This window comes from Bacillus rossius, chromosome 5 (genome assembly GCF_032445375.1).
Source record: "Bacillus rossius redtenbacheri isolate Brsri chromosome 5, Brsri_v3, whole genome shotgun sequence".
Taxonomy (NCBI): Eukaryota; Metazoa; Arthropoda; class Insecta; order Phasmatodea; family Bacillidae; genus Bacillus; species Bacillus rossius.
The window spans coordinates 34,767,844-34,795,406 of record NC_086333.1 but is presented as its reverse complement, the minus strand read 5'-3'; the positions used below and the strand labels follow the sequence as shown (position 1 = coordinate 34,795,406).

Sequence of the window (27,563 nt, the reverse complement as noted above, 5' to 3'; positions counted from 1 at the left end):
ATTGAAAATTCTCACGTCAAAATATCAGCTTTTTTATAAAGTCGGTGGTCTTTAGTTCGTTGAAATCTCTATTTTCTGATGGTGCAAAAAATATATATACATTACTGTGGTAAATGTTCTCAGAATATGCAAAAAAAACGAAAATACTCGAATCCGAAATTTTTTTAAAAATCATTATGTACAATTTTGAGCTATTTATTAAAATTTACACTTTAATTAATGTAAGATTCCATTTTAAATTGATAAAAAATATTACAAATCCATAAAACATAAAGATTGCAAAAAACATGCGAAAATAGTTCTATATATTAAAGATAGGATTTAAAGGGGATTTCATCTAAAAAAATGTTACTGCTGCAATTTTTTTTCAGTAAAAAAGTTGATTTATTAAATTCTTTAGAATACTTAGTGTTGGAGCTGGAGTCTTCATCGCCAGCAATTTGTACAGGATGTAATTTTCCATAAAAGGATGACACTGGTGAGGCATGGGCGCGACACACTGTCGCCAGTAAGTAATTTTTCATGCCTCAAGGTAGTGCGTTAACCAGTGCGAAGGTGCATGACTGCGCAGCAATGGACTAAAACTTTCGTTAAGTGTTGTCTCTCCAGCCAATCAGAGTGAACCTTGAGGCAGTGTGTTGTGTCTCTCCAAACTTTCAGAGAAAAATTCTAGCAGCATATTATTCCCTTTATGGTCATGTTTCTAATTCTGTATTGTGGTTGGTCAGTTGACCCAGGGGTTGCTTCCCTTTGTTTTCACCTTTGTAAGAGAAGACAACTTCGTTCAACAAATCGTCTCTCTATTGTCGCCGTGGGCGGCTGTGCTATTGGCAGCTCACGAAAATATTACCTGAAGAGTGACGGGATAATTTCACACTTGTTGGTCGGGGCCAGGTCGAAGTTTAACTTTTTGATGCGTTGGCATCGGCCCATGGTGACAGTCGTCACCCTCCGAGGGTTAGAGTACTTAGTTAAGAAAATTTAACTAAGGGACTTTTTATTTATAATCGAGCGACGAGCTACAGTGACATTGACTGCTGGAAATCACAGTGAAAAGAAATTCTTTTATTTAAAAATTCTAGCAGAATATTGAAGGCATAATTTATCCTCAATGTTGGCTACAAGATGAACTTGAAAACAAAATTTCTAAGTAATCAGTTATAAACATCGTAAACTCTCAAGTGATTAAAGTTTCTTGTTAGTATTCTGGGTTGCTTAGCCAGGCCGAACTGGAATGTAACACCCTTCAGTTCAAAAAACCACAGAAACAAAAAAGAAAGTTACTGCAGTTCAAGAAGTAAATATTAAAATATGCTGAAAAATAAATAAAACATTCTCTTTATGTCAATCTGTACTGATATTTATGATTTTTATGAACTATTAACTTGATTCTAGTTTTGATTTCATCATGTAGCGTAGTAGTCATTTTCCAAATGTAAATAATTGGTCTCACCTCTATAATACAATTTGTTCTCCTTCACATAAAGTTGGTTGTCCCTAGCTCTGATAGTTGTGTGCACGTATGCCCGCAGAGCTGGAGCGGCTAGGCGAGCAGTCGTTCGTGGTGCGTGCGGTTAGCCATGTGTCTGACTCGGAGGATGAAGTGGCAGACGCACTTCAGCGAGGACTCAGGCTGTCGCTCAGCGAGGAGAACAGCTTCGACAGCGAGAGTGAGTCCAGCTCCAGCGAGATGTCCTATCGAACATCGCCTGTGCCTGACGACACTAATCGTAAGTTTGCTCACCAGTGTTATTTTGATTCGGTCCTTATATGTCGCTTGAAAATAATTGCTTTTATACATACATTCCACAACATCTAGACAAATACTGCATGTGTTCCTTTTAAATGAAAACATTGTCATGTGCTTTTATCTAAATGTAAACACCTTCATGACTCTTCAATGTACTTTAAAAAAAAATATGTGTTGTATAAGTGTTTCAACTCATTTAATAAATAAATAAACAAAACATAGCTTATTGCTCTCAAACAGAATGTCAATGCACAACACAATGGTGGAATAGGACCTATATATGTGTGTGTGTCATGTATATTATATATGTGTGTTTGTATAATATACTAAATCCTTGTGCCCCGATAATACCACCGATATCTGATGCTACAGACAATTACAATTATTGAACATACTATATTAATAAATAATTTAAACATATTTTTTTTTATAAATATGTTAAAGAATGTCATATTTATATCTCTAAATTCAAAGCAAGTTTATTAAAACTTTGTTCATAACTTATTTATTAGTTAAACATTTTCATTTCTGTTTACTTGTAAATAAACAGTGTCTAAGTTTATAATTTTCAAAATTTGCCTTCAAAAAATAAAAATAATTCTATAAATATATAAATATTACGGATGGACCTATCAAATCCTAAAATCCTGAAATACCTTCAAATCCTTAGTATTCAAAGGATTCAATATTCGAGGAACAGATTCAAAGAAATATTAAAAGAAATAAAGTAAATTAAATAATTCAACTCTGATAACCTCTGAAGTTAACTACTACACGCCCAAGCCAACTGTGGTCCCGGGACAAATGTGAACTACCCAAGGTCAGACGGACCCCTCCCTCCACCGTCATCCCTTCCGCCACACTGTCCCCTCCCTTTCCCTAGTCCGCCTCAAGGGTCGAAGTGCGTCATGTCACGGGTGGGACGGCAAGTAGAGTTGTTACTATAAGTCACGACACAGTGCGCGGATACGGAAGTATCGCTGTTCAAGTATTTCACGGATCCTTTGAAAGCGGAGCAAGGTTTCGAAGCGTGCGTGACTGTAATATAACGTGTATTGACAAATGGCATCGGGTAGTACAACAAAACACAAAACTATACATAGCCAGTGCAGGGAAGTGATTAGCAATGTGATTGCATTTTGTGATCAGGAGAAGGCATCAGGCAAACTTACCCATCCATTATGTAATGCAACAAAGCGTGCGGCCGCAGCGACAGGGAAATCGATAGGAACAATATGCAAAATTAGAAAAGAAAGTAAAGAAGCCGCTATCAGTGGGGGAATTTTGCGCACACCAGGTAAGAAAAGAAAAGCAAGTAGTAACAAGATATCGGTTGATGAGTTTGACCTTGGGGTAATACGGAGCACCGTACAACAGTTTTATACAGTGAAAGAAGAAGTTCCAACACTTAATAAGCTTCTTACAGTGTTACAAGAAGAAATAAATTTCCCTGGGTGAAAAGAAACTTTTAGAAAAATCCTGCATAAATTGGGTTTCCGGTTCAAAAAATGCAAGAATAAAAGGAAAATATTGTTGCTTGTAGGGGCAAATATTTACGTCGAATGGAAGTTTTATGTACCCGTTACACGCACTGTGTCTGCATTACACGATACATCAGTTACACAGGTTATCTGATGAGCTATCAGCCATGATGCCATCTGCTGACTAACGAACCATAGACAACACAACACTCTCAGCCTTACCAACCGAGCTGACAGTACATAACAGTCCTTCCCTCCAAGTGATTTTTTACCCTAAGCACTTGTACATATTGTTATACACAATGGAGAACTTGGTCACTCAAGTTTATTGGTGTTTTCTTGACTCGTGTGGATCGCTCCCTCACCCTCGTTGGCCAGTTACTCAGCTCCTGGGGCTGTCCCTGGGTCTCCTGCAGTGAGAACTCCAAGGTTACAGCAAGCTCCTCAGATGTTTGCTGCCCTGGACGAACATGATCGACTGCAGCTGCCGATCCGCAGTCACTAGGAAACCCCAAAAATGGTAGCTCGGAGTCCCCCAACACTAGGGAACCGGCCGCTCGCTGGAGGGGCATCTCGCTGCCACTCATCCTCGTACCAGATGATCCTGGTTGTGTCGCTGTACTGCTTGGAGGCCTCTGTGGTTGCTGCTGAAGCTCTGCTCTCCCCCGATGGACAGCTTGCTGGAGTGATTCTTCTTGCTCTCGGAGCCGCGTCCCAGATGCTCCTCCCACCGGTAACCTCGAGCTCCCCTGGAGTCGTGTAGCGATATTGCGTCGCACCATCTGATCAACATGTCTCCGTGCCATGTGACCTCCAGCCTGAACTTGGTATGTAACTGGACCCTCCCTACGTGCCACCACTCCAGGGACCCACTTGGGTCCAGCTCCATAGTTGCGTATTAACACTGGGTCCTTTTCACTAAACTGTCTCATTTGACCATCACACCCGTCCTCCACTAACCCTTTTCCCGCACCCGACAGCGACCGCGGGTGCAGCTTGTCGAAAACCGTCTGCAGCTTCCGACCCATCAAGAGTTCGGCAGGCGTCTTCTGCGTGACCGTACTGGGAGTTGTGCGCAACGAAAAAAGCAGTCTGTGCAATCTCGTATTCCAGTCACCTGCTTTCAACTTCTTCAACTTGTCCTTGACAGTTTGCACCGTTCGCTCGGCTTGTCCATTACTGGCCGGTAGGGCTGTGCGAATCCTCTATTTTCAGTTCGATTCGATTCCGAGTCGAATCCCTACCAACTATTTGAAATTCGATTCCAATTTCGAATCTTTTCTTTAATTTTTAAAGTTTATTATCATAAGAATTTTCATTAACTTTTCATACTCGTATTACTGAAGGATAACAAATAAGTTGACAAAATATTATTTTATTACATACAATTTCCAGTTGGCAGTTGTAGAAATAATAATTAACTCAAATGTAAAAATTTTTAAAAATGCTATTTGTTACTTCCATTTATACAACATTCACAGATTTGCATAGGCTACAGTTTATATACTAAATAAAACACTTTGAGTTAAGATGTATGGTAGGCTATACATAGAAACATTTAAACAAATGATTTTACAAAAATAAACATTATGTAGATCTACATGTTAAAGCTACTTATTCCTTTGACAATAAGCTAAAAATGATAGGCCCTAGGCTTCATGCAAAACCCCTTTCCAATAAAATACCTAGGCTATGTAAAAATGGGTAAGCTTAGTAAACATAAAACACTGTAAATAAAAGCCTGTAAGAGCGATGGTGTTTACAGATTATCATGTAAAAAAGTCAACTTCTCCACAAGTTAAGGCACAAGACATTCCCTGCGAGAAGTCACAATATTACCGGCTGTAGAAAACATTCGCTCACTTGGCACAGAAGTTGCGGGAATTGACAGCAATCTTTTGGCAACCACCGAAATGTATCTGAACCGGAATTGATTTGCTTTCCACCATGCAAATGGATCAGTGTGTCTGCTGATGACAGGCTCATTGATGTACCTTGAAATGTCATCAAGCACACTCTCATGTGGTAAGGGATCATTCACTGCCACTGACTGTGAAGCTGTATCAAATTTGTTCCACACTGAGAACTGTGAGGATGATGATGGCTGAAGTGTATTTTGTGCCCCTGTTGCTTGTTCCTTATGGATGCCTTCGAAACTTGTGTCAGACACTATGAACAATTTAAGAGAATGTAGTCCTTTCTTCTTTTCATGGTCGTGTAACAAAATTACTTTATATCTTGGATCAACAATCATTGAAACAACATATTCTTCTCTTAGTCTGTAATCAGGAAATCGCACAAGCATTGCCTTAAGCATGTTACGTGCAAAGACAATGCCACTTCCTGCTTCAGCTCGTGAGATGAAAGTTTCTAACAAATCTTTAATGCCATCTATAATGGGGATAACCATAGAAATGGTGGTATACTTTTCCCCACACAAATCATTAGCAGCCTCATAAATAGGTGCTAATACATCCACTACACCTGCAATCAATTTCCATTCAAGAGCATTTAAATTATCCATTGAGCACGAAGAAGCAAGCTCAGCTGCAATTACTTCCTTCTGTTCCAAGAGACGTAAAAGCATTGCATATTCACTGTTCCAACGTGTTTCGACGTCTTGAATGAGTTCATGTTGTGGTTTCCCCATTTTTTCTTGAAGTGTGTGCAACCGCTGAGTGGCTTGTGAGCTACGCTTGTAATGGCCCACAATGCTGCGTGCTTTCTTGCAAACTGATTCCATGCCTGGAGTTTCTCTTTTGCCATCATTTACAGCTAGTTGCAGGGTATGACCCAAACAACTGAATGGCACCCAAAAAGTTTTTGACAGTGCAAGTTTAATGTTCTTTACATTATCAGATAAGACATACACATGTACGCCTTGGGGAATTTTCCATTTGTTTGAAACTTCCAATAATACATCACAAATGGCAGCACCACTGTGTTCCCCAGAAAAAGGAACGTTTCCCAATGTGCGATGTACAAGGACAAAGTCGCTAGTCAAGTAATGGCAAGTCAGTGACAAGTAGCTATCGTTACTACGAGATGTCCACATGTCTGTAGTGTATGAAATGGACCCAACACCATTTTTAAAATCATGTTGCATTTCTTCTGTGACCTTCTTAACTGTATCTTCATACAGTTGTGGAATTACAGTCCGTGAAAAGGTAGTGCGGTCGGGAATCGTGTACTGTGGTTCTACCAAATTCATCATTTCAACGAAACCCCTGTCATTAACCATACTGAATGGCTGAAGATCAATTGCAATCATTCTGCCAATACTTTTTGTGATGGAGACTGCACGAGGGTTGTCAACTGAATATTTGGTAGTTTTTGCAAACAATAATGGTAAAGTTTGTTGAGCCTTTTTTACTACATGTGTCGGTTTTTGCTTTTCCATCTGCATCTGCAAGAATTCTGAATATTGCTTTGTGTGCAACCTTAAATGTTTGGCCATGCTTGATGTGCAACCTGTCGTTATTTTGAGTTCACGCCCACATGTATTACATTTTGATTTTAATTCAGACACTTTTTCAAAATAAGTCCAAACACTGCTACGACTTTTCGATGACGCCGGCTGTACATATGCCAAAGCATCACTGGTGGCGGCAGCGTTACTCATTCTTCAGCACAGTAGGCTACCACAGCAAACAGTAGTTACTTTACTGCACAACCTTCGATGGTGGACAAGTAAGCAAGCCCGAACATGAACGTGTGTGGGAACACATACGCAGATGCTTCAAAGAAAATTATATTAAGATAATTACAACTACCGCTACTTCTAATCACGTTTACAAGTGTGCTGACTTGAGGTTATTAACTCAAGATATGAATTTGATAAATAAACGGCAAACGATATTAACACACAATTACCAACCACATATAAAATGAGCTCCTATAAAAAGTACGGTATTCTATTTATACCAAAAAATATATTAGTTAACTTTTAACATTATTTTTTTAATTTTAATAAAACAATTATTTGTCTGATTATATATTATTTTATTCGTCAGTCGCTTTTCCTGTTAATTGGTGTTAGTGTTTGTGGTTTTCATCTTACGAGTAATCCAGTCCAACATTAAAAATGGCAGCTCGAAAAAAAATTTGCGTTGCGGCCTTGCGGGATGCTCCTTGCGTTCATTTTATAGTTATAAAGATTTGATTTGTATTCGAAGCCCTATTACCGGTGATTATGTGCTATGGTAGGCTGCAAATTATACATATTTATACTGTCTTGAATAAATAAAATAGACTTCCGATTACCTGGGGTAATGACTGACGAGGGATCAGTGGATAATCTAAAAACACCGTTAAAGCAAAGTAGGAAAAAACTTATATCTACTATATAAAAATACCGTAACACGTCTCTCAAAGTAACGCCCTAAATAGTTCCAGTAAAACAGGGTGCTAATCAACAGAGCTAATTTTTTATTAATAAGAGAGCATCTATATATTAATCAAAATAATTCGTTTTCCAAATAGCCTATGCACTTAAGTCTGATTGCTATTATTAATGAAGACACTACGCACGTTAAAATTAATTTACAGTATTCATGCGTATCTAAAAACCTTTCAAGTGCATTAAAATAAATGTTGAATAACATTTACAGTATAAAGAACACAAAATTACATTAAAAAATTTACGTACAGCGTTATTTACATTACCGGGCTTGGGCCGTGGGCATAACCCATAACATTTTTTTCCTCATTGTAGGCGCTACCAATATTTCTGAGTTGCAAACATTATTGATATAGAAGTTATATTTCAGTTCAAATAAGAATTTAAAAATAAAAAAACTTAACACTTTTTTAATTAGAAAGGTTATTTAATTTGTTAACGTAATTATCGTTTCTGCTTCTGTACTACATGCGTGACTGCCATGATTTGCCATTGACGCTAGTGCATCCTCGTTTCTGTGAGATAAACTAGTCCCGAAAGCTTCTGGCTTTTCTCTGTAGAGCCGTTGTTGTCACGCGGGAAGCGGGATGGCTAACATGTTCTATGATGGCTAATGTAAACGTTTGCTGAACACTTGCGCTCCGACGGAAATTATTACTTTATGAAATTATGGAAGATGGATGCAAATAGCTTTTAAGGAAAGAGAATAAAATATTGTTTGTTGAATCTTTACGTGATTAATTCGATACATTACTTATCACTGCGTTGTATTTAATAATGCTACATAACATCTGTTGCCAATGCCTATGTCCGCACGGAAAAAAATACTATAAATAATTTTTGTTTTTATGTTTTGTGGAAGTGAAATATGGCACAGTTAATCCATCAATAGGATAATCCGAACCCGGATAATCGGGAGTATACGGTACGTTAAATTCTTGATGTGTATGTGTGATTATAACCTATACTTATTTCAAGCCTATTTTTTTGGACTCGAAGCATTTTGAATCCCTTAAAATTAATCGGGGCGAGTTCGGGTATTCATGGAACCGAACCGAAATCGAAATTTTCGGGTACCCGCACACCCCTACTGGCTGGATGGTATGGGGGTGTATACTTGTAGATGACTCCATTCTTCTCTGGAAAGGTCTTCATTTCAATTGAAGCAAAGGCAGTCCCATTATCAGACACCACAACGTCCGGAATACCATGGTTACTAAACATACTCCACAGTTCCTGCACCACTACAGCTGATGACATTGACGGCACCAACCGTACCTCTGGCCATTTTGAAAAGGCATCGATGACAACCAGAAATATTTTCCCTTGAAAGGGCCCCGCAAAATCAACATGCAGACGGGACCATGGTCTCTGGGGCGTGCTCCATGGCACCTGGGTCTTCGCTGGTGCCCTGCATTCGGCCTGACACATCTGGCAATGGCTTACAATCTCCTCAATATCTTCGTCCAGTTTTGGCCACCAGATGTAGCTTCGAGCTATGGCCTTTGAGCGCACCATTCCATCATGTGATGCATGTAACATTCCTAGTAGGCTACTTCGCAGCTGCTGCGGAACTACCACCCAAGTTCCCCACAGCACACAATCACGGTAGACTGACAGTTCTAACCGGCGGTTCCAGTAGGGTCGAATCTCCTCACTTGGTAGTTCTTGTGGCCATCCATGCAACACAAACTGCTTCACCCTCTTCAACACTGGATCCTCACTCACACATCGTGCCATGGCCTGGGCGTCCAAGGGGGCGTCTGGCATTGCTTCAAACATCAGGATATCTGCCACTGCCGGAACTTCCCTTGGCGATGTCGGCTGTGGCACCCTGCTCAAGGAGTCTGCATGTCCAATCCGAACCCCTGGCTTATGCATGATGGTGTAGTCATACATGCCCAGCAACAGACTCCACCGTAACATGCGAGGTGACAGTATGTCCGGGGTTGGGCGCTTGGGATCCAAAAGTCGTAATAATGGCTTGTGGTCCGTCACCACTGTAAATGATCTGCCTGCCAAATATTGACGAAATTTAGTCACCCCAAATATCACCGCGAGGGCTTCCTTGTCGATCTGCGCATAGTTCCGCTCACATTTTTGCAGTGTCCGCGACCCAAACACCACTGGTCTCTCCTCACCATCATCCATGACGTGTGCCAACACTGCACGCTCGCCATACTCTGAGGCGTCGCATGTTAGCACCAGAGGTCTTGTGGTGTCATAATGGACCAGCACACAGTCTGTTTGTAGCAACTCCTTGGCCTTGGTAAATGCAGCTGCATGCTGTGTCTCCCATTTCCTGGCAGCGTTTCCATCAAGCAGTCGGTGTAGTGGCTCCAAAACACTAGCTTTATCTCTCAAGAACCGCTCATAGAAATTGAGCAAGCCCAAAAAAGACTGCAGGTCCTTCTTGTTTTGGGGCACTGGTACCCTACGGATTGCTTCCACTTTGTCGTGTGTGGGATGTATCCCTTCCGCATCTATCCTATAACCTAGAAAATTCACCACTGCAGATGCAAAAACACACTTGGACTTCTTCAACCGTAACCCAGCCTTGTCTATCCTTGCCACTACCTCCGCTACACGTGTCCAGTGCTCTTCTTCATTTGGGCCCGCTATTAACTCATCGTCCAGTAGCACTACCACCCCTTCTACTCCTGCTAAGAGTGTTTCCATGAGCCTCTGGAACACGGCAGGGCCACTGCTCACTCCAAACTGTAATCGGCGGACCTTAAAAAGTCCCTTGATGGTATTGACAGTCAACAAATCTGCCGTTCCCTCATCGACTCCAACCTGCATGTAGGCATCCTCCAAGTCCAGCTTCGTGAAATATTTCCCCCCTGCCAGCGATGCCAGAGCTTCATTGATGGTCGGCAATGGATAACACTCTGTCTTACATGCTGGATTGATTGTGCCCTTGTAGTCAGCACATATGCGAATGGACCCATCCGATTTCATAATAGGCACGTGACGCTTGCCCGCCCTCTCTATGTTAAATATCACGTTACTTTACGTTATAATTAAACCCAAAACGAGTTTTAATAAGTTCAGAAGCAATTCAGGGAAAAAGGTATTTCGGCAATAGGCCTACTCACGTAATATGCGGCGACGAATCTGTGCGCCGTCGTAGGTTATAAACAAAGCGATGAACAATAGAATAATTCATTAAAGCAACCAACCATCTTCGCCCTTTATTTTTTACGTCGCTATAACCACACATATTAATGTACTGCAGAATATAATAGTAAATATGGACGAGTTATGTAAACAAATGTATATTGTTCTTTTGCCACAGCTAAATATGTACATTGGGACGCCATCTTGTTACCGGCAATCTACCAACTATATTTATATTTTTATAAAAGTATAAAATTAAGTTGTGAAAGCAAGTTTAAATACTTTTTAATACCTAGGATTGAATATATATGTATGTACATATAATTATTTATGCCACATTTATCTTTTCTTTTTAATTATTAATATCTAGTTTATACTTCCACCACCAGGGCAGGGAAATTTCAGCGAGATTCATGCGCGCGCATCTCATCCCTTCCAAAGAGGAGTTAGTTCGCCCCTCCCTTCTTTTCTTCGTTCCCGCGCATTTCTCCCTATATAAAGGCGAGGTCATCCACCTGAAGTCAGTTGATCGGCCCGACGGCCAGTGAGGCTGGAATTCGCCCACTGACCATAGGACGATCATAGGGAGAGCAGCAGAACGACTGGCTATCCGTTTTCTGCTGCTCGCACCCCTCCTTCGCGAGTCAGGCCATCCGAGGACCTATCTCGGCCTAGGGAATTAGTTCCCCCCCCCCCCCCCCCCCTTTCTTGACGATAGGGTGTACTGTGTATGTAGTGAAAGCCGACGCAGGCGACCAATTGAACTGTTTGGACACTCAGGTCAATTAAAAAGTTCCTTGTAAAGATACCGACATTTTTCAATGAATAGTTTAGTCCCATCCCTCACCCCCACTAGCTATTCGCCTTCACCAGCCAACTGTGAATCCTGCCGCAAGACCAGCTCGACCTTCTCTACAGGATACCTGGCTCTCACCCAAGAGGGCTCGGTGCGAGAGGAGAGGAGAACACACGACAGGTGTCACCCACGATGAATACGGCACTGCCTTGTAATGCCTACAGGCATAAGGACGGGGTGCGACGCCATAGCATGGCAAGGATTGCGAACGGGTATTTGTAACACAACAGCAAATTTTAACAATAATAAAGTTTTAATAAAACTTAACAAAAATAAATAACAAGGTAATAATTTACGTAACAAATAAACCAAGTGCTTAACACACACAGCAGAAGAGAACGAGCCATTATCAAGGCTACAAAAAAGGTGAGATTTTTACGCCGGCGCATCGTGGTACAAAACATTCGCGGTAGACGCATTGAAACTGCCAAATTACAAGATTGTCAAAAATGCAGGGAAAACCTACTGCCATTATCTAAAAATGAATAATTACGTTACGTTTTACGTACGTCGATGACTCAGGGGAGAACAGTTACAAACAAGGTGAAGTTACGTTAAATTAAGTCAAGTTACATGAAAACCAAAAGTAATTTTCCAGGTGGCGATCGAAAGGGAATTTAGACAAAACATACAAAATTCAATAAACGTTTACATTATGGCAAGGGCCACCGCCTTACTCCAACTTACATTTTCTTTCGCCTGAGGTCGCGCACGTCGTACAAAGTTAAAGTCTAACTGACTGACTACATGCTGGCTAACAATTACTCGAGCTCTCACAAGAGACTAAAATAGGTCTGACGAGCTAGTTGATACTAGAAGAACAAGACTGAATAAATTGAAAATGTCTGTTTATATAACATATGTGCCGCATAGCGCGTATGCGCCGAACGGAGGAGGAGAGGGGAGGCGAGAAGCAAACAGGCATACACTAGGAGGGGGAAGGAAGGAGGGGACGACGAGCCGCCGCCCGCGCAGACGCGCGGTGTTTTAAAGAAGCGGCGATCCTAACGCTTCAGCCTCATAAGCTCCTCGCATCACCAGCTTGTCGATTGCATCCCCTACCTTGTCCCTTATTGCAAACGGCACTGGTCTGCATTTCCTAAATACTGGTGTGGCTCCCTCTTTAAGCGCGAGGGATACCGGCGGACCCTTATACTGTCCTAAACAACTGCTGTCAAATACCTTTGGATACTTGGCTACCAGTTCCTCCACCCATCGGCTCTTCTGCACAACACTCGGTTCCTTGCAACTCTACCATGAAAATGCCCTCCACAGAAATCCCAAGGGGCTCCAACCAGTTCCTCCCCATCAAACTCGGCCCTTTCCCAGCCGCCACTAACACCGGAAGCGGTACTGCCTCACTTCCCCTTGTTTTACCAAGACTGTTTTAACTCCCTTAACCCGCAACTGTTCCTGGGACCACGTACGCAATGCGATGTTACAAATGTCCAATGGTGGCTGTTCGGGCCACAGGGCCTTGTATGTTTCCCCACTAATAACAGAAAAGCTTGCGCCTGTATCTATTTCTATGCAGTGTTTGTTGCCATCCAACCAAACGACCATGACAAAGGGTGCCTTACTTTTCAACGCTCGCAGGTTATTCAAACTGTACATTGCTTCATTCTGTTCTGCCTCTTGCTCCCTCACTGTATCTGACAACATGTGAGTAAGTCCAGAGTTGGACTTATTCCCCACATTTCCCTGTCGAGCCCCACCAATAGGCCTACCTTGTTTTTGTTTCGTAATACAAGCTTTCTCTATGTGGCCCTGTTTGGAACAAAACCGGCACACAGTTGTCACATGCCGACACTCTTCCGCAACATGATTCCCTGTACATCGCCAACACTGTTGTTTCTGTTTGTTCTCCTGGGGGCCCATCATTTTTTTACGTATTCCCGTGTCCATGATTGCCTGAATACCATCCGGACGTCTGCCGGTATGGCTTCTGCCCGCCACCACATGCACCGGAGGTTCGTCAACACGCGTTGGACTTATCTCGTCTCCTTTTCCACGTAAGTCCAATATCTTCTTCCCTGTTGCCTCAGCCACAATAGCAATATCCACTGCATCTTTGAAACTCAGTGGATCCTTAGACAGCAACGCGTGCTGAACCGATCTATCCCGCACACCACACACCAGTCTGTCTCTCAACATCCTCTCCAAATTGGGGAAGTTACAATGCGTGCTCAATCGCCGGAGTTCCGCCAGATAGACTGCTATCGTTTCATCCGCTAGCTGGTCACGTTTAAAAAATTTGTATGTCTCCACAATCTCGCTGGGTTTCAGTTCGAAATGTGCGGAAAGCTTGCTGAATACCTCGGCGATGGGTATCTCATCGGTAGCCTGAGGAGCTAACAACGATGAAACTAAGTTGTAGAGTTCCGTCCCGCAGTCAGTGAAAAATACTGCGCGTTTTGCTTCGTCGTTTTCAATTTTATTAGCTATAAAATAAAACTGCACCCTTTCGCGGTAACTCTTCCACGTGTCCCGACCCGGCACAAACTCTCCCATAACCCCAATCACCGCCATCATCGCCCGCACACCACTCCACGCGCACGAACTGATCCGGAATTCCTCGTTGCCACTTTTATGTACCCGTTACACGCACTGTGTCTGCATTACACGATACATCAGTTACACAGGTTATCTGATGAGCTATGAGCCATGATGCCATCTGCTGACTAACGAACCATAGACAACACAACACTCTCAGCCTTACCAACCGAGCTGACAGTACATAACAGAAAGCAAATGAGCAGGCTGGTGAAAAGAAAAAAAACAGTTGTGTACATTGACGAAACCTGGATTCACCCGACGTACACAGTAAGCAAGTGTTGGCAAGACAATGAAACACCCGGTGTTTTGAAGAATGACAGCGCTGGTCAATGTTGGATAATCGTACATGCAGGTTGCGATCTAGGTTTCATTCCAGGTGCATATCTCATTTTCAAGTCCAAAGGTAAAAGTGGCGATTATCACGACGAGATGAACTTCGCAAACTTTTCCAGATGGGTGCAAGACAAGCTTATTCCAAATCTGCCTGCTAATTCGTTGGTTGTAATTGATAATGCCCCTTATCATTCCGTTCAGTTAAATAAGCCACCAACAGCCAGTACCAGAAAACAAGATATCATCCAATGGTTACAGAACAACAACATTCCGCATGACAATGATATGACAAAATGTGAACTCCTCCAGCTCGTTCGTGGTCGACGTCCACCTCCCAGGTTTCGCAAAGATGAGATGTTAGAAGAACATGGGCATGAAGTAATAAGATTACCGCCATACCACTGTGAGCTTAATGCTATTGAGTATGTATGGAACATTGTGAAATCACGTGTTGCTGAAAAAAAATGTCGCTCAATCATAACGTACCATTGAAAACATCACAACAGAATCAATCAATAGCGTCACCAAAGAAGAATGGCAAAATGCTATTTTACATGTAAAACATACAGAAGCAGAATACTGGACAGGTGACTGTCTAATAGAGCACGAAATTGAGAAAATTGTTGTTAACTTTGGCGAGTCCAGCTCAGACAGTGAATGGGACTTTTCGGACAACAGCAGCACATATTCCAATGGTAACATATCAGGAATTGAAGAACTAAATGGCTGAGTGGGCGTTTGTTACGTGCACTATGCACGAAACTGTGTTGAAATGTTTCTTGCATTTTTTTCATTAATTAATCACACAAACAATATTTTCTTTGATTACCGACATGTATGTTAAATATGGTGCTGAGTGAAATAATTATTATAACGCAAACGGTTCGATGTGATGCTGTAACACACATTGGTACACACTGTGACATCTTCGTAGACACTGTGTTTCGCTGTTTCATACAACTGTACCTTCACCTTATCACAACATTTCTTACTGCACGACTGCGCTTCATGGCCATCGCTTCATCCAGGTAATCATGCTTACATGTTGCGTACACTTATGAATGCATGTGTATACTCCTTGCTTCCACAGCTAACGGTATTCCCCTACTGCCAACCCCTCCTCATTCCCCACCCCTCTCTCACTGCGACACTAGCGCTCCCGTCACTCCCCTCCTCGGGACCACAGTTGGCTTGGGCGTGTAGTAGGTAAATTTTTTCCTTAATACGTATTCTGTTACTATTCCCAAAGATACTATATTTGTTATCTAGTAATATATAAATAAAATTACAATACGTATATGTATATTGATTCTGGAAACTTAGTTTGTGTGAAAAAACCATTTAATGGGTAAAATGTTTTAACGCCATAGTTAATATTTTTCATTTATTGGACATTGTTTTATGTTTGTCTATTGACACTTAGATTCGGTTTCTGGGGATATATTTGAGGTGCTATCTGGGATTCAAATTCAAAAATCAGATTTGAGAAAATTGGTATCTGACCCATTACTAAAAAATATTATTATAATTATGAGAAATAAACATAGCTTTCCATGTACTGTACTTGATGTTTGTCCTCATTATTATTAAATAAATTAATAAATTAGCCACAAGCTAGTTGCAATTGGCTATCTGCGAATCAGGAATTTTGAATTTAAAGCAAATTTTGAAGGGAAACACACAGTATTCACTAAGTTTGAAGATTTTTAAAATCTAATTTTTGGTATAAAAAAAATAAATTATAATGGAGTTATCTTGTAATGTTGTTTGCATGCATGCGTCGTGTTGGAAACTTTTTGGTATTCAGTGTCTCAACCAACTGGAATGGTGAGTAGTTCTACCAGAAATGATTAGGAGATAAAGAAATTTTAAGATAAAAGTTGCCTTTATATTAACACTGAAAAATCTAGGCAAATGATTTATTTATTTCTGTAGGTTTTCATTACACTTATTTAACCATTCTTGAAAACAATATTTGTGGAAATAGAAACTGGAAAATAATTTATACTGACATTGTAAAAAAAAATCATACTTTTCTGATTGACCAAATTTTTTTATCCCATGTTCATTTACTTACATAGGCTCCGCATTACTCAATCATACTGATGATCAAAAACATAGGGTGAGGAATTGTGCACTGAAGTTGGAGAAATTATTTTCGAACCATGCGTGATTGCTGCTTGCTTGTCAATTTACAGCGCCTTACTTTTTACTCCCCCTTTCCTAAACTTGTATTACTGGGGAGAGTTGGCAGGGGTGTATGAACAAGATGAGGTTGTTTGGGGTTGGAGAGGAAGTGGCACGTGTGTCTGCCCTCCATAGAACTTCCTTCCTCGGGAAGGGTCTCTAGTCCTGACAGTTTAGTGGCCGAATGCCACATGCCACAGCAATGTAGACGACTTGTTGACAGCGACAGAATTTTTACATCAAAGAAATAAATTATTAGTACAGATTACAATTACACTGATAAAGTAAACAAAATATTAAATCAGAATTTTTTTTTAGTTCTGAAAAAGTCTCTTGACAGTGGTTAACTAGATGTTTTTTTGTTGACAAACTGATAAATAATAGATTAAAAATTTTGACAGTAAGGAGTCCTGTTTGGAATTTTATTCATTAATGTTAAAGAATACAGAGTAAAATATTAGGGCCTACAGCATGTCACTCGTTGGTCATCCGCGTGTTGTGTTGTGTGTTGGCATTCTGTTTGAGAGCGGTAAGCTGTGTTTTATTTATTTATTTGATGAGTTGTGACACTTGGATAGGAAAGAGGAGGTGCTGAAGGCAAGTGTCTGCGCAGTGTTCTTCAGCGAGGTGCTGGACTCCCTGTCGCGGGGCTACGAGGACCGGCTCCAGTGCGACAACCTGGTGCTGGAGGTGAACTCGTCGCGCTACGCCTACAACGTGACCGTGCAGGAGGTGAACTACCACGTGGTGAAGGCCGTGCTCAGCATGCCTCCGCCGGAGAGCTACCTCCCGGGGCTGAGGCAGCGCCTCCAGTACTTCGCCCCGCTGCTGGCCAACTACGTGCGCAACGAACAGGCCCAGCTCGACTGCCTGCAGGCCATCGAGGTGGGCACACGGGGCTTCCGCCGATCCTGGAGTCGGGTGTCACTTCGGCGGAGGATCCGACACCACTTAGAGCTTGTAAACTATGAGTTGAAGTGAATATATCATAGTAGGGCAGACTTTGTTCGTGGTCGTGACGTACGACTCACCCGGTTAACATTTGCAGTGATGACGTAATGAGCGTCGAATTGAAGTCGGTGAGAGCTGTAACTCCAAAAGTAATAAGACCGATTTGCGTGATTTAACTTTTTAGTTGCTCGTGTGTGAGCATTGAGTGGTGCTAGTTAAGTGGTGTTAGTTAGTGGAATAACTAGGGATGGTGATTTTTCGTTTTCGCGAAATAGATGCGAAAATATGGTAAATTATATATTTTTCGCTATAAAATGCAAAATCTAGACTATTCCGAGACAAATGCGAAATCAAATTAAAAAACGTAGATTCGTCTTCACTCTAAAAATTTATTTACCGACTGTATTTCGTTTCAGTTCAGTATCAACAGAAACTAGTGATGGGATTTTCGATACTTCGATACCTCGATACCTTCTATATTTGACGGTATCGCAAAGTATCGAGTATCGAAACTGTAAGTTCGATACATTTTTTCGATACCGGAATGCTTGTTCATTTGTATTGAATTAAGTTTTGAGTCCATCGTACAAAATACAACTACAGTATAACCTCGATGATACGTTCCCGTTTCATTCATTTTCCCGTGTCATACGCCGATTAATTTTGGTCCTGCCGAAAGTACTATATTTACAATGGTTTACTTTCCCGGAACATACACTAATAAAATCATTAATTTCCTTTTTCATACGTTTTTACGAAGGCCATGGTTGCTACAGGACTAGAAAACCGGGAAAACCGGGAAATGTCAGGGAAATTAAAATGGTCAGGGAATTCCGGGAAGTGTCAGGGAAAATTCTACGAATTCTGGAAATTTTAAAGTTGCTTATAATTCAAACAAAGCTTTGTTTTGATGTGCTCGTACCGCTACCGAACGACTCCGCTAAAAGGCTGCTGCTTAAGGCACACGGCAACAGTAACTTTTTTTTTACTTGGTCTACGATTGTCCGTTGCAATAGGCTGATACAAGCACCCACCATAACTTCTGGCCAATCCAGGCACTCGTTTGTTCACTAGCGAACCCGGCCTTCATTTGTTCGTGTTTTGATCCTTTTTAATTTGCCCTTGAGACTTCGTGTTTTGTTCCGTTCCATTAAGTGAACTACAGAATGGGCATGGCGTCGTTTATCTTTTGAAGACTATTTTCACGTGGAATAAGATGAGTACAAAGCTTATTACGTGAATTTAAAGGCGTTGTTTCAGGTGAAGTTAGTTTTTGATGCGATCATAAGAAAATAAAGTGCATTTTGATAAAGAAGCAATACCAATTCTCATTTTGAAAACTATCAAGCTGATACGAAAACACGTGGCTTTTGTGTGCAGTTATGTTTTTGCATTTTTTCTAACTATTTTTTTTAATTACTTTTTTTCAACCATTATAATCCGTGAGTTCTGTTGCGTGACACTTACATTGTGTATAAAAAAATATGCATAACTGAACATGTTTTTCCCCAGAATCGTTAGTTAACATTGTAAGAATGTAAGAGTAGGCCCTATTGCATGTTGTAATGCTGCTATTGTAATTCTCTAAGTAGGCCCATTATATTGCTAGGTGTGAATTAGGAATAGTTTTTGTATTTGTGTAGTAATATTTTCTTAAGAATTCATTAACAAATTTTTTTAACCTAACCTGAAAATATTAATATGTACTTTTTTTTTAGCTTAGAGATGTCGAAGAAAACTACTTTTAAGGAGAATTGGCTCAAGGAGTCACAGTTTCAGCATATCAAACCCTCTGCTAAAAACATAAATTCTGCGTACTGCACTTTGTGCTACAAAAGTATTCACAGCAATATGAGCCAAAGAGCTCTCATCAGCCATGTCGAAGGAAAAAAAAACACATTCCTTCGCAATTCTGCCATCAAAATAACACAATAAAAAAACCTTATTTTACCTCATGTTGAAATTTTTATATTACATTTAATCATATGCACGTTAATATTTATGGTATGTACTTCATAAGAAAGTCAGGGAATTTTTCTCTTAAATTTCTGGAAAACAGGGGAAAGTCAGGGAATTCTAAGATTCTATTTCTGTAGCAACCATGGAAGCGGAAAAGTCCTAAAATGCACAAATGTTTTTGTTATATTCCTCCTGATAAACTACGTTTTAATGCTTTTATTTTGAAAAACGTTCATTGTTTACCTTTGCAAACGTAAGAAAATAACTTTATCACACCATAGATATGGATAGTATCAGGAAGACTGTGCACTTCGCTAGTAGCATCTATGGCCAGCACCAAGCGAGACTAGTGCCGCAAACTAGCAATGATTATGAAAATGGTGTACGGGCTTTACCAAGGCACGGATCTCATATTTTGTGCATTCATTAATCTTTGAACTGAATATACCCATTTGTTATTGTTTTCTTACGATCTGATTGTTTTGTAATTTACGTTTCTCAAGTTAAAATTTTATTGAAAATTGTTCTGTTGCATAAAGTTCTTTGTAAAATGAAACAAACAAGCAAAAATTTCTAATTTTCTTTTTACAATAGGCCTAATTTTTTATTTCTAATTTAGGCTTGGTGACTTTTCCCCGCCCTCCAAGAAAGGACTTCATAACATTTTGTACGGCCACTGTTTCGCATTTTGTATTTCACTTCTATTTTTTATATTGATTTTTATACTCAAGTCTTTAAAGTTGTTTGCAGTTTGTATTTTTGTAATAAAGAGGGAATTTGTATAGTTTAAAACTAATTTATGTTATTTGTAATAATTGTTACTTAATGGAAAAATACTTTTCCCTGGAGTATCGAAAGTATTGAAAGTATCGAACTGAAAAAACAATATAGAATCGAGTATCGAAAATGTGGTATCGTCCCACCTCTGAAAGAAACCATCATTTTATGACGTATTCAGCACAAGTATCTTATTGTCACGTCATTCACAACAACTATTGTTCGTAAATATTGAATGAAGAATGGCCATCCGTGGCTCGCGACTGTAAACAAAGCAAAGAACAACTAGCTGGAAGATTAACCGTCATCTTGCAGAGTACAAGTTTTTAGGCCACCAAATTGTGACATCTCTGCTTCGCCGCGCTAACAATTGTAAGTCCCATTTTCTGGCTGTGTTTCACGTGAAAGCCACGTTCTTGTGTAGTCTGTGGAAGGTGGTGTGTTTACAAATACGTGCATACTCGTGAATGTGTTGTATACTGTTATTTCTCGTGGTAAAAATGGGATGAAACGTAATTTCCATTTGAAATCGCATAAATAAATACAAATGTGAACAGTTATACGAAAGTGATACAAATATTTTAATGAGCAATTTATGTAATCGCCGTCTGGAGTGGAAAAAAGAGATGTACAGTAGAATCTCGCCGATGCGACCCCCCTCTGATGCGTCCATTCCGTTTATACGACCATTTTTTGAGAAACCGTGAAAAATTTGAGCAGACAAAGTCGAAAATTTGAGTAAAATCTGCTGAAAAACAAGTCTGTTACACTTTGTTGGGCGCTATGTGTTCATGTTTATCGTGGCGAGCGCTGTACTGTAAGCAGGCAGGCATACAAAAGATGGCTAAAAATAGATACCACCCCTCTAGACTGTCCACGCTAGCCAGTACCGGTAAACTGCGCGCATCATCACCTGATAGCATCTACGCGCGCATCTATTGCCATCCCGGTCCCGTGCCTATGTCTTGCGACTGGTTAGTGTGATCTTGCCAGCTGCATCTCAGGTGTCACTGGCCTCACAAAGCTGTGTTCACTGTGTTAACGACGTCGCCAGGTGTTTGGTTCTCGGCTATTTTTCTATAACATCGCTGACTTCGCACATACGCATATAACAAAAAAAAATTGCGTGGAATTATGCTATACACCTCGGACTCGCATACCCCGAACAATGGGTTCCCATAAATACTCGCGCTAAGTGAACTCGCGTCACGCGAGTTCGGCTATGCTAGCCGGCTGGTGGTTATTTTCGTTTAAAACATGGCGAAGGAACTTGTGTGGATCAGGTAGAAAACATTCGGCTATAAACGAAAGATATAAGAACAATGCTTTCCTGAAATGCTGTGACATGTTTTTGGAGTAGATAATAACAACGACGGACCGACAGGATGCGCTCCCGCGCTTGCCGTCAGCGATGTTTATTTTGACAACTCAAGCAATTATCTTTTCCACGTCCCTTCACAGCGTAAAAAAAAAAACACGTTGGAATGCAGATGGAAAAGTAACTATGCAGTAAAATAAATATATTTACGGCCCTGCTAAATTTTTCTATTCAATAAAATTCGAGGTATTAGTGATTTTTCAGCAGAAACTGCTGTGTGACTAATAAACAAATTTAATCATAATAACTTATAAAGTATTTATTAACGGCGAAGGACAGTCATAAGCCCATTAAAATATTTATTTTACCGAGAACGGACTATACAACCTGGCTTTTGTCGCACGTGGTGTGGGAGGGGAGGAGGTTGCTGACAGTTTCTCACGCAGAAGGTTGTAATAAGGGAGGGAATGTGTTGAAATGTTAGTCGGAAAAGGGGGATGGGGTTTTTTACATGGTTTGTGGCTCTGGGAGGGATGAGCCTTGAAGAATTAGCAGGGGATGGAGAGGTAAGCGTCACGTCACGTATGACGTCAAGCCGCCGCTACCGCCAGCCTGGCCGGACGAGTTTCTTACGCTCTCGCAGAAGCTACCTACCACAGCGGCCTTTTTGTGCGGGCGGGTAAGATAACATGACAGCTGAGACGGCTTTTCGTGCGATAGTGGACGCGTCGAGCTCGGCTAGACACTGCCCGAGCGGCATTCACGTGTATGTATCCGACGATGCGGTGACACCCCTAATTCTCTATTGCGACCATTCCGTTTATAAGTCCGTTTTTCCGTAAACCATGAGGGGTCGCATCAGCGGGATTCTACTGTACTTGAAAAGCACATTAAATCTGAGGGACATCAGGCGGCAAAAAAAAGATTCACCGAAAAGTCGGATGAAGAAAAAGATCGGTAAAACGACAAGCAACGGTTTCTGGCATGATCGAAAACCAAAAAAAGGCAAAAATTGGAAAAAAACGAAGAAAAAAAAATTGGAAAAACGAGTTTCAATAACATTATTTGTGCACTCTACATCAACTATGGCCATGAACACGGCTAAAAAATATTTATTGTAATTTTAAGTATTCAATTTATTGCACTCATAAAGTCATAAGTGCTAAAATGTTTGGAAACCTGCCAAGATAGGCTATCTTTGTAGTTGTGCTAGATATTTATTTCTATGGTTGTTAATAATTAATATGTGTATTATTTAATGCTTTTTAAAAATATACTTTTCTTCAGTACTTAATGTAAAATGAGAGAATTGGCTAAATCTTGTTTTTAAAAATGCTACAAAATGCTCAATTTCAAATTCAAAATGTTAAATGATATTATTTTAAATGCTATAAATCACCATCTCTAGGAATAACTATAAAGCTACTAACTTTTGTTTTGGAACCATTAATCGCAAATGCCTAAGAGAAAACAGGTTATTTTGGAGAAAAGAAAGATAACAATCAAAATCGTCCAAGCAGAAGCTTTTAAATATGAAGAGAAATGTTGTAGGTAGGCCTGTGCGAATATTCGAATTTTCGAATATCAAAACGAATAGTTTATTATTCGTATTCGATTCGATTTTGAATACTAACACTTCGAAAAAACGAATATTCAGTCATTTGCGAAAAAGGCTGAGTGGGATCACTGAAACCGGGAAACATTTTGGGATCACGGAGGTTTCTCTTGTTGGGCGGGGGCAAAAGTTCCGCGGGATTTTCGTAATGTTTTAGAGTTATGTATGTGGAGTTATTCCACTACATCTGGCCACGTAAAGCCCGTTTGAACACAGTAATTCGGAGCGATAACTAACGTACTTTATGTAGAAGAATGTCGTCAGGTCGTTTAAATAGATTTGAACTGTCAGCATACTGATAAAGATAAATACGTGTCTGTAAAATCCACACAACCGGGACGTTATATGTGACAGTTTTCAGATTTGTGCCGGAAATTAGGCATTTCGTCACCTTTTTTTAATTTTTGTTCTATAATTTTAAAATTTTGGGATTTCTTATTTTTTTTAATTTATCTGGTTGTTAATGGGGATGATTTACTTTTTGTTAGGCCGGTGTACGCCACGGATTTAAACTTTGTGCCAGTGGACCGAAGCCCCTTCCCAGGGGGGCCTATCTGATATTTTGCTGGCTAATGTGGACATGGTCAGCCCGGTTGAAATTTCTCTCGCCTGCAGTCACGTCCCGAGTTTGTAATTTTAATTCCCTGCATGACCAAAACTGCTTTGAGCAGCTCCTGGGCTGCAAGCTGCTACCTTGTAGAGGCCTGCTGAGAATAGCATGTCTCGTCACGAAGCAGTCTCCAGTGGAGCTGCGTTCCCACCTTAGTGGCTATTTCTGCCCCCCCTTCCTCTCTCTCCACCTCACTTTAGTTCTGAGAAATCAAGCTAGGGGCAGTGACCGGACGGGACGATGACCTGATGCAAAACCTTCTCCCTGGTCCGACAGACACATCCCCGACATCTGGCGGAGGAAAATGTAACCGCGGGCCTGGTCGCCAGCGTGCAGAGCTCACCCTCATGACACCTGGTGGCAAGTCAGCTCACCGCCTCAAGTAGTTCCCCCTTACGCCGCTAGAAAGCAGCGTCGCGGTGCCATAAGGCACTATGCTTTCTTCTCGCGGCCTGTAGAAGTCGATTGTTCGTTGCCTTCGTTTCGGTCCGGTAGAGAGTGCGCATGTCGTGTTCTTGTCACGCCCGCCTCGGACTCCTTCGGAAATCTTCGGCTTAGAACCGAACCTTCCCCCTCCTTCCTAGGGCTTGAGCGCCCGTTTTAATTAGAAGTCTTGTCCGCCACCGCGGGCACTTAGTTCTCTGAGCTCGGCTACTGACCACGTGTTCTCGGCGTCCTCTGCGCTAAGAGGCTTTTCGCGGGAATGGCGATTTTCGGTTGCACAAAAGATGTAGTCAGTTACTTAAGGGATGTGATCCCATTTGTACAGTAGTCAGGCAGAGGTAGTTTTTAGAAAAGTCATGCGTAGTTAAATATTTATTTTATTTATATTTTTAATTCCAAATATTCTGGTTTCCTTCGCGCATCCACGGATTCTCGGTGCGCGTCATCCTGATGTCGGCGCGAGACATCTCGCGAGCCCTGTTTCCACACCCTGTTTGGTGAGTAATCCTTTTTTTTTTTTTTCCCAAATTCCCGTTGTTGGCTTTCGTGCCAACTGTGTATGACTGTCTGGACGCAGGTCTAATTCGTTTTGAATTTGGGCTGTGTTTCAGACAGGGTCGAAGTTACGGAGGGAGAAATTGCCCCCGCATGATCTTCGGGACCTCCAGCTGATCCCCCCCCCTTGTTAGAAGAGTTTGGCCCGCAGTCCGGAGTCATCCTGGAAAGACCCGGGTGATATGAGATATATATATATTTTTTACTTAAATAGAAGGAACTAAAACAAAGATACCAGCGAGCAGTGTTTTAAGGACGTCATCCTCAAGAATCTGGAAAATCGAGGAATCTCATATATATATATATATATGTATATATGTAATCGTTGGGAGCTATATTTGAAATTTTGTTAATGTATTCATTTGATTGTTTGGTTGTAATATGAATCGTTTTAAATAATGCTGTGGCGCCCCTTTTAATTTTGTTAATTACTGAGATTTTTATTGTCAGGTATAAATAATGCCAACACTTAATTCCTTAATAATAAACTAGGAAAACCTATAGACCAAGCTACCGATTTTGTGTATTTATTTATCAAATACCTTCTTAATTGTAACGATCCACAAACTCCCCAAGTTACTAGTGCGCAGGGAGGGTAAATTTTGTCTTGTTCACCGTCTGTGCCCCCTCTGGTGATTAACTTAAAATTTTCTTAATATTTTGCCCAGCAGTTTCCAAGGACTTTTTGATTATTGAAAATAATAATAAATTTGGGCACGAGGGGCGTATCAATTGGTAGCAGAGCATGGTTTGGTCTTTAGGCATACCTAAATCGAGTAGGCATACCTAAAAATAAAAATAAAAATAATAAATATAGATAAAAAGAAATTAATTAAATTTTGTGATAGCAATTTTGTAGTAATAACATTGTGAACTGATCACTGGTACACCCGGTAGTTATATTGCTTTTTCTATTTTAAAATTTATTTTGAGTTTTACTTCCCACTGTGATTGTGTTTGCGCGCGGTGAGACACCGCGCGGCCCCGTCGCGTCGGTGCGACGGCCCTCAGGCAGCGTGCCTTATCAGGCGCGCGTGTCATTCTCCCTGTCATCCTCTTCACCCCTCCCCTTCACGCCTCACCGGCTGGTGGAGGCAAGGTCATGTCGTTGCCCCCGTGTCCGGCAGCGAAACAATGCGTTGCATTCTAGTTTGTTCCTCACGGCCAACAGTGCCCTGAGTTTGTCTAAATTCCTCATATTATCTGTGTTTTTTTTTATAACACATCCGCCTGCAAACCAGGCAATCTTTTTGAAAAACAGATAATAGAATTCCTTTCGGACATCGTGGTATTTTTTTTTTGTCTCTCGGCGCCTTTTGCGCGCCGACATGTTATCTCTCCACATGACAGGGCCGCCAACCGCGCGGAACTCTTCTCTACTCCACCCACGTACCACGTGTTTTGTAAACAAACTACCCATGCTTTGTATGTCCTAATAATATAATTTTTATGTCACAAAACAAGCACTATAAATAATCTATACTACCTTAAATCTAGCAGCAAAGTATTTTCTTAATCTAGGGTTACTAAAATATAACATAATAATTTTATGTATACCTTATAATAATATTAACAATACAAATAATATGATAATATAAACCTTTTGTTTTAGCTAATGTTAAGAAACTTCCATTGTTTACTATTTCTAAGTATCTTAAAATTAACGATTAAGTATTTTAATAATATATAAAATAAATCTAAAAAAAAAAGGTCCAATTATTAAGTAACATAAAATAAGAATATGCTCATAAGTAATTTTAACAAGTACTCTAACCCTATTGCATCGTTCACAAGCAACGTGAATATACTTCGTCGTACCATTTCATTGTGTTAGTGCACACATCCATGTGCCTAGCTTTTGTTTAGATTTATTTCGTGATCACCCAACGAGAGGTGCAATCACTCGTGCCTTTAACAGGGTGGCCACTCACCGGGAAAACCGGGAAAACCGGGATTTATCAGGGAAATCACGTTGATCGGGAATTATCAGGGAAATGTCAGGGAATTTTTTTAATAACCGGGAATTTTTTGTGTCATGTATATTTCCGCAGAGCTGCCAACCATTACGGATTTTCCGTAATTATTACGGATTTAACACAATATTACGGAATTACGGAACATCGTTGGTTTATTACGGAAACGAGGCTTTGTGCTGCTGGGTCACAAAAAAAAATTCCGTTTCTGGTGTGCGTGTTTCGTGAACGCAGTTCGAATACATCACGTGGTTGCGCAGATAACGGAACTGATAAATGTGCGCATGTACTGTCGAAATAAGTAGATTAATTATTGTGTTTTGTAATAGAAATGGTACGGTATTATGTCCGTTGTACGATACAACTAGTACATATTCTCCGTCTTTCCGTTTGTTAGCTACTTACATCACAATAATTTTTGTACGGTACTTTGGCTAACCTGTCTTGTGTTATTTACTTTCTTGAAAGCCATTTTTTTTCATCAAAGTGTTTTTGTCGTGTGTACAGACGTGAAACTTTTTTATGTTGTTCAATAGTGTTGTGTTCTTCAGTGCCGGTTGTAGAAATGAAGCGTGTGACAGAACAATGTGTATCTGGGGCAAAAAAAAAAAAAGAACGTTATTCTTCAGAACTTTCGACCAAACTATATAAAATAATGGCCATGCTTGTCATCTTCAAA

The 27,563-nt window shown here is 40.6% G+C and overlaps 1 protein-coding gene across 1 annotated transcript in view; it reads left to right on the top strand.

Annotated features, from left to right (window-relative positions):
• The window catches only part of LOC134531693 (translation initiation factor eIF2B subunit epsilon), a 99,198-nt gene that overhangs the window by 48,319 nt on the left and 23,316 nt on the right, over window positions 1-27,563 (top strand). The window contains exons 9-10 of the mRNA XM_063367504.1: window positions 1,533-1,730; window positions 17,296-17,567. Of these exons, the coding sequence (XP_063223574.1) occupies window positions 1,533-1,730; window positions 17,296-17,567 (470 nt within the window). The remainder of the gene's footprint in view (window positions 1-1,532; window positions 1,731-17,295; window positions 17,568-27,563) is intronic.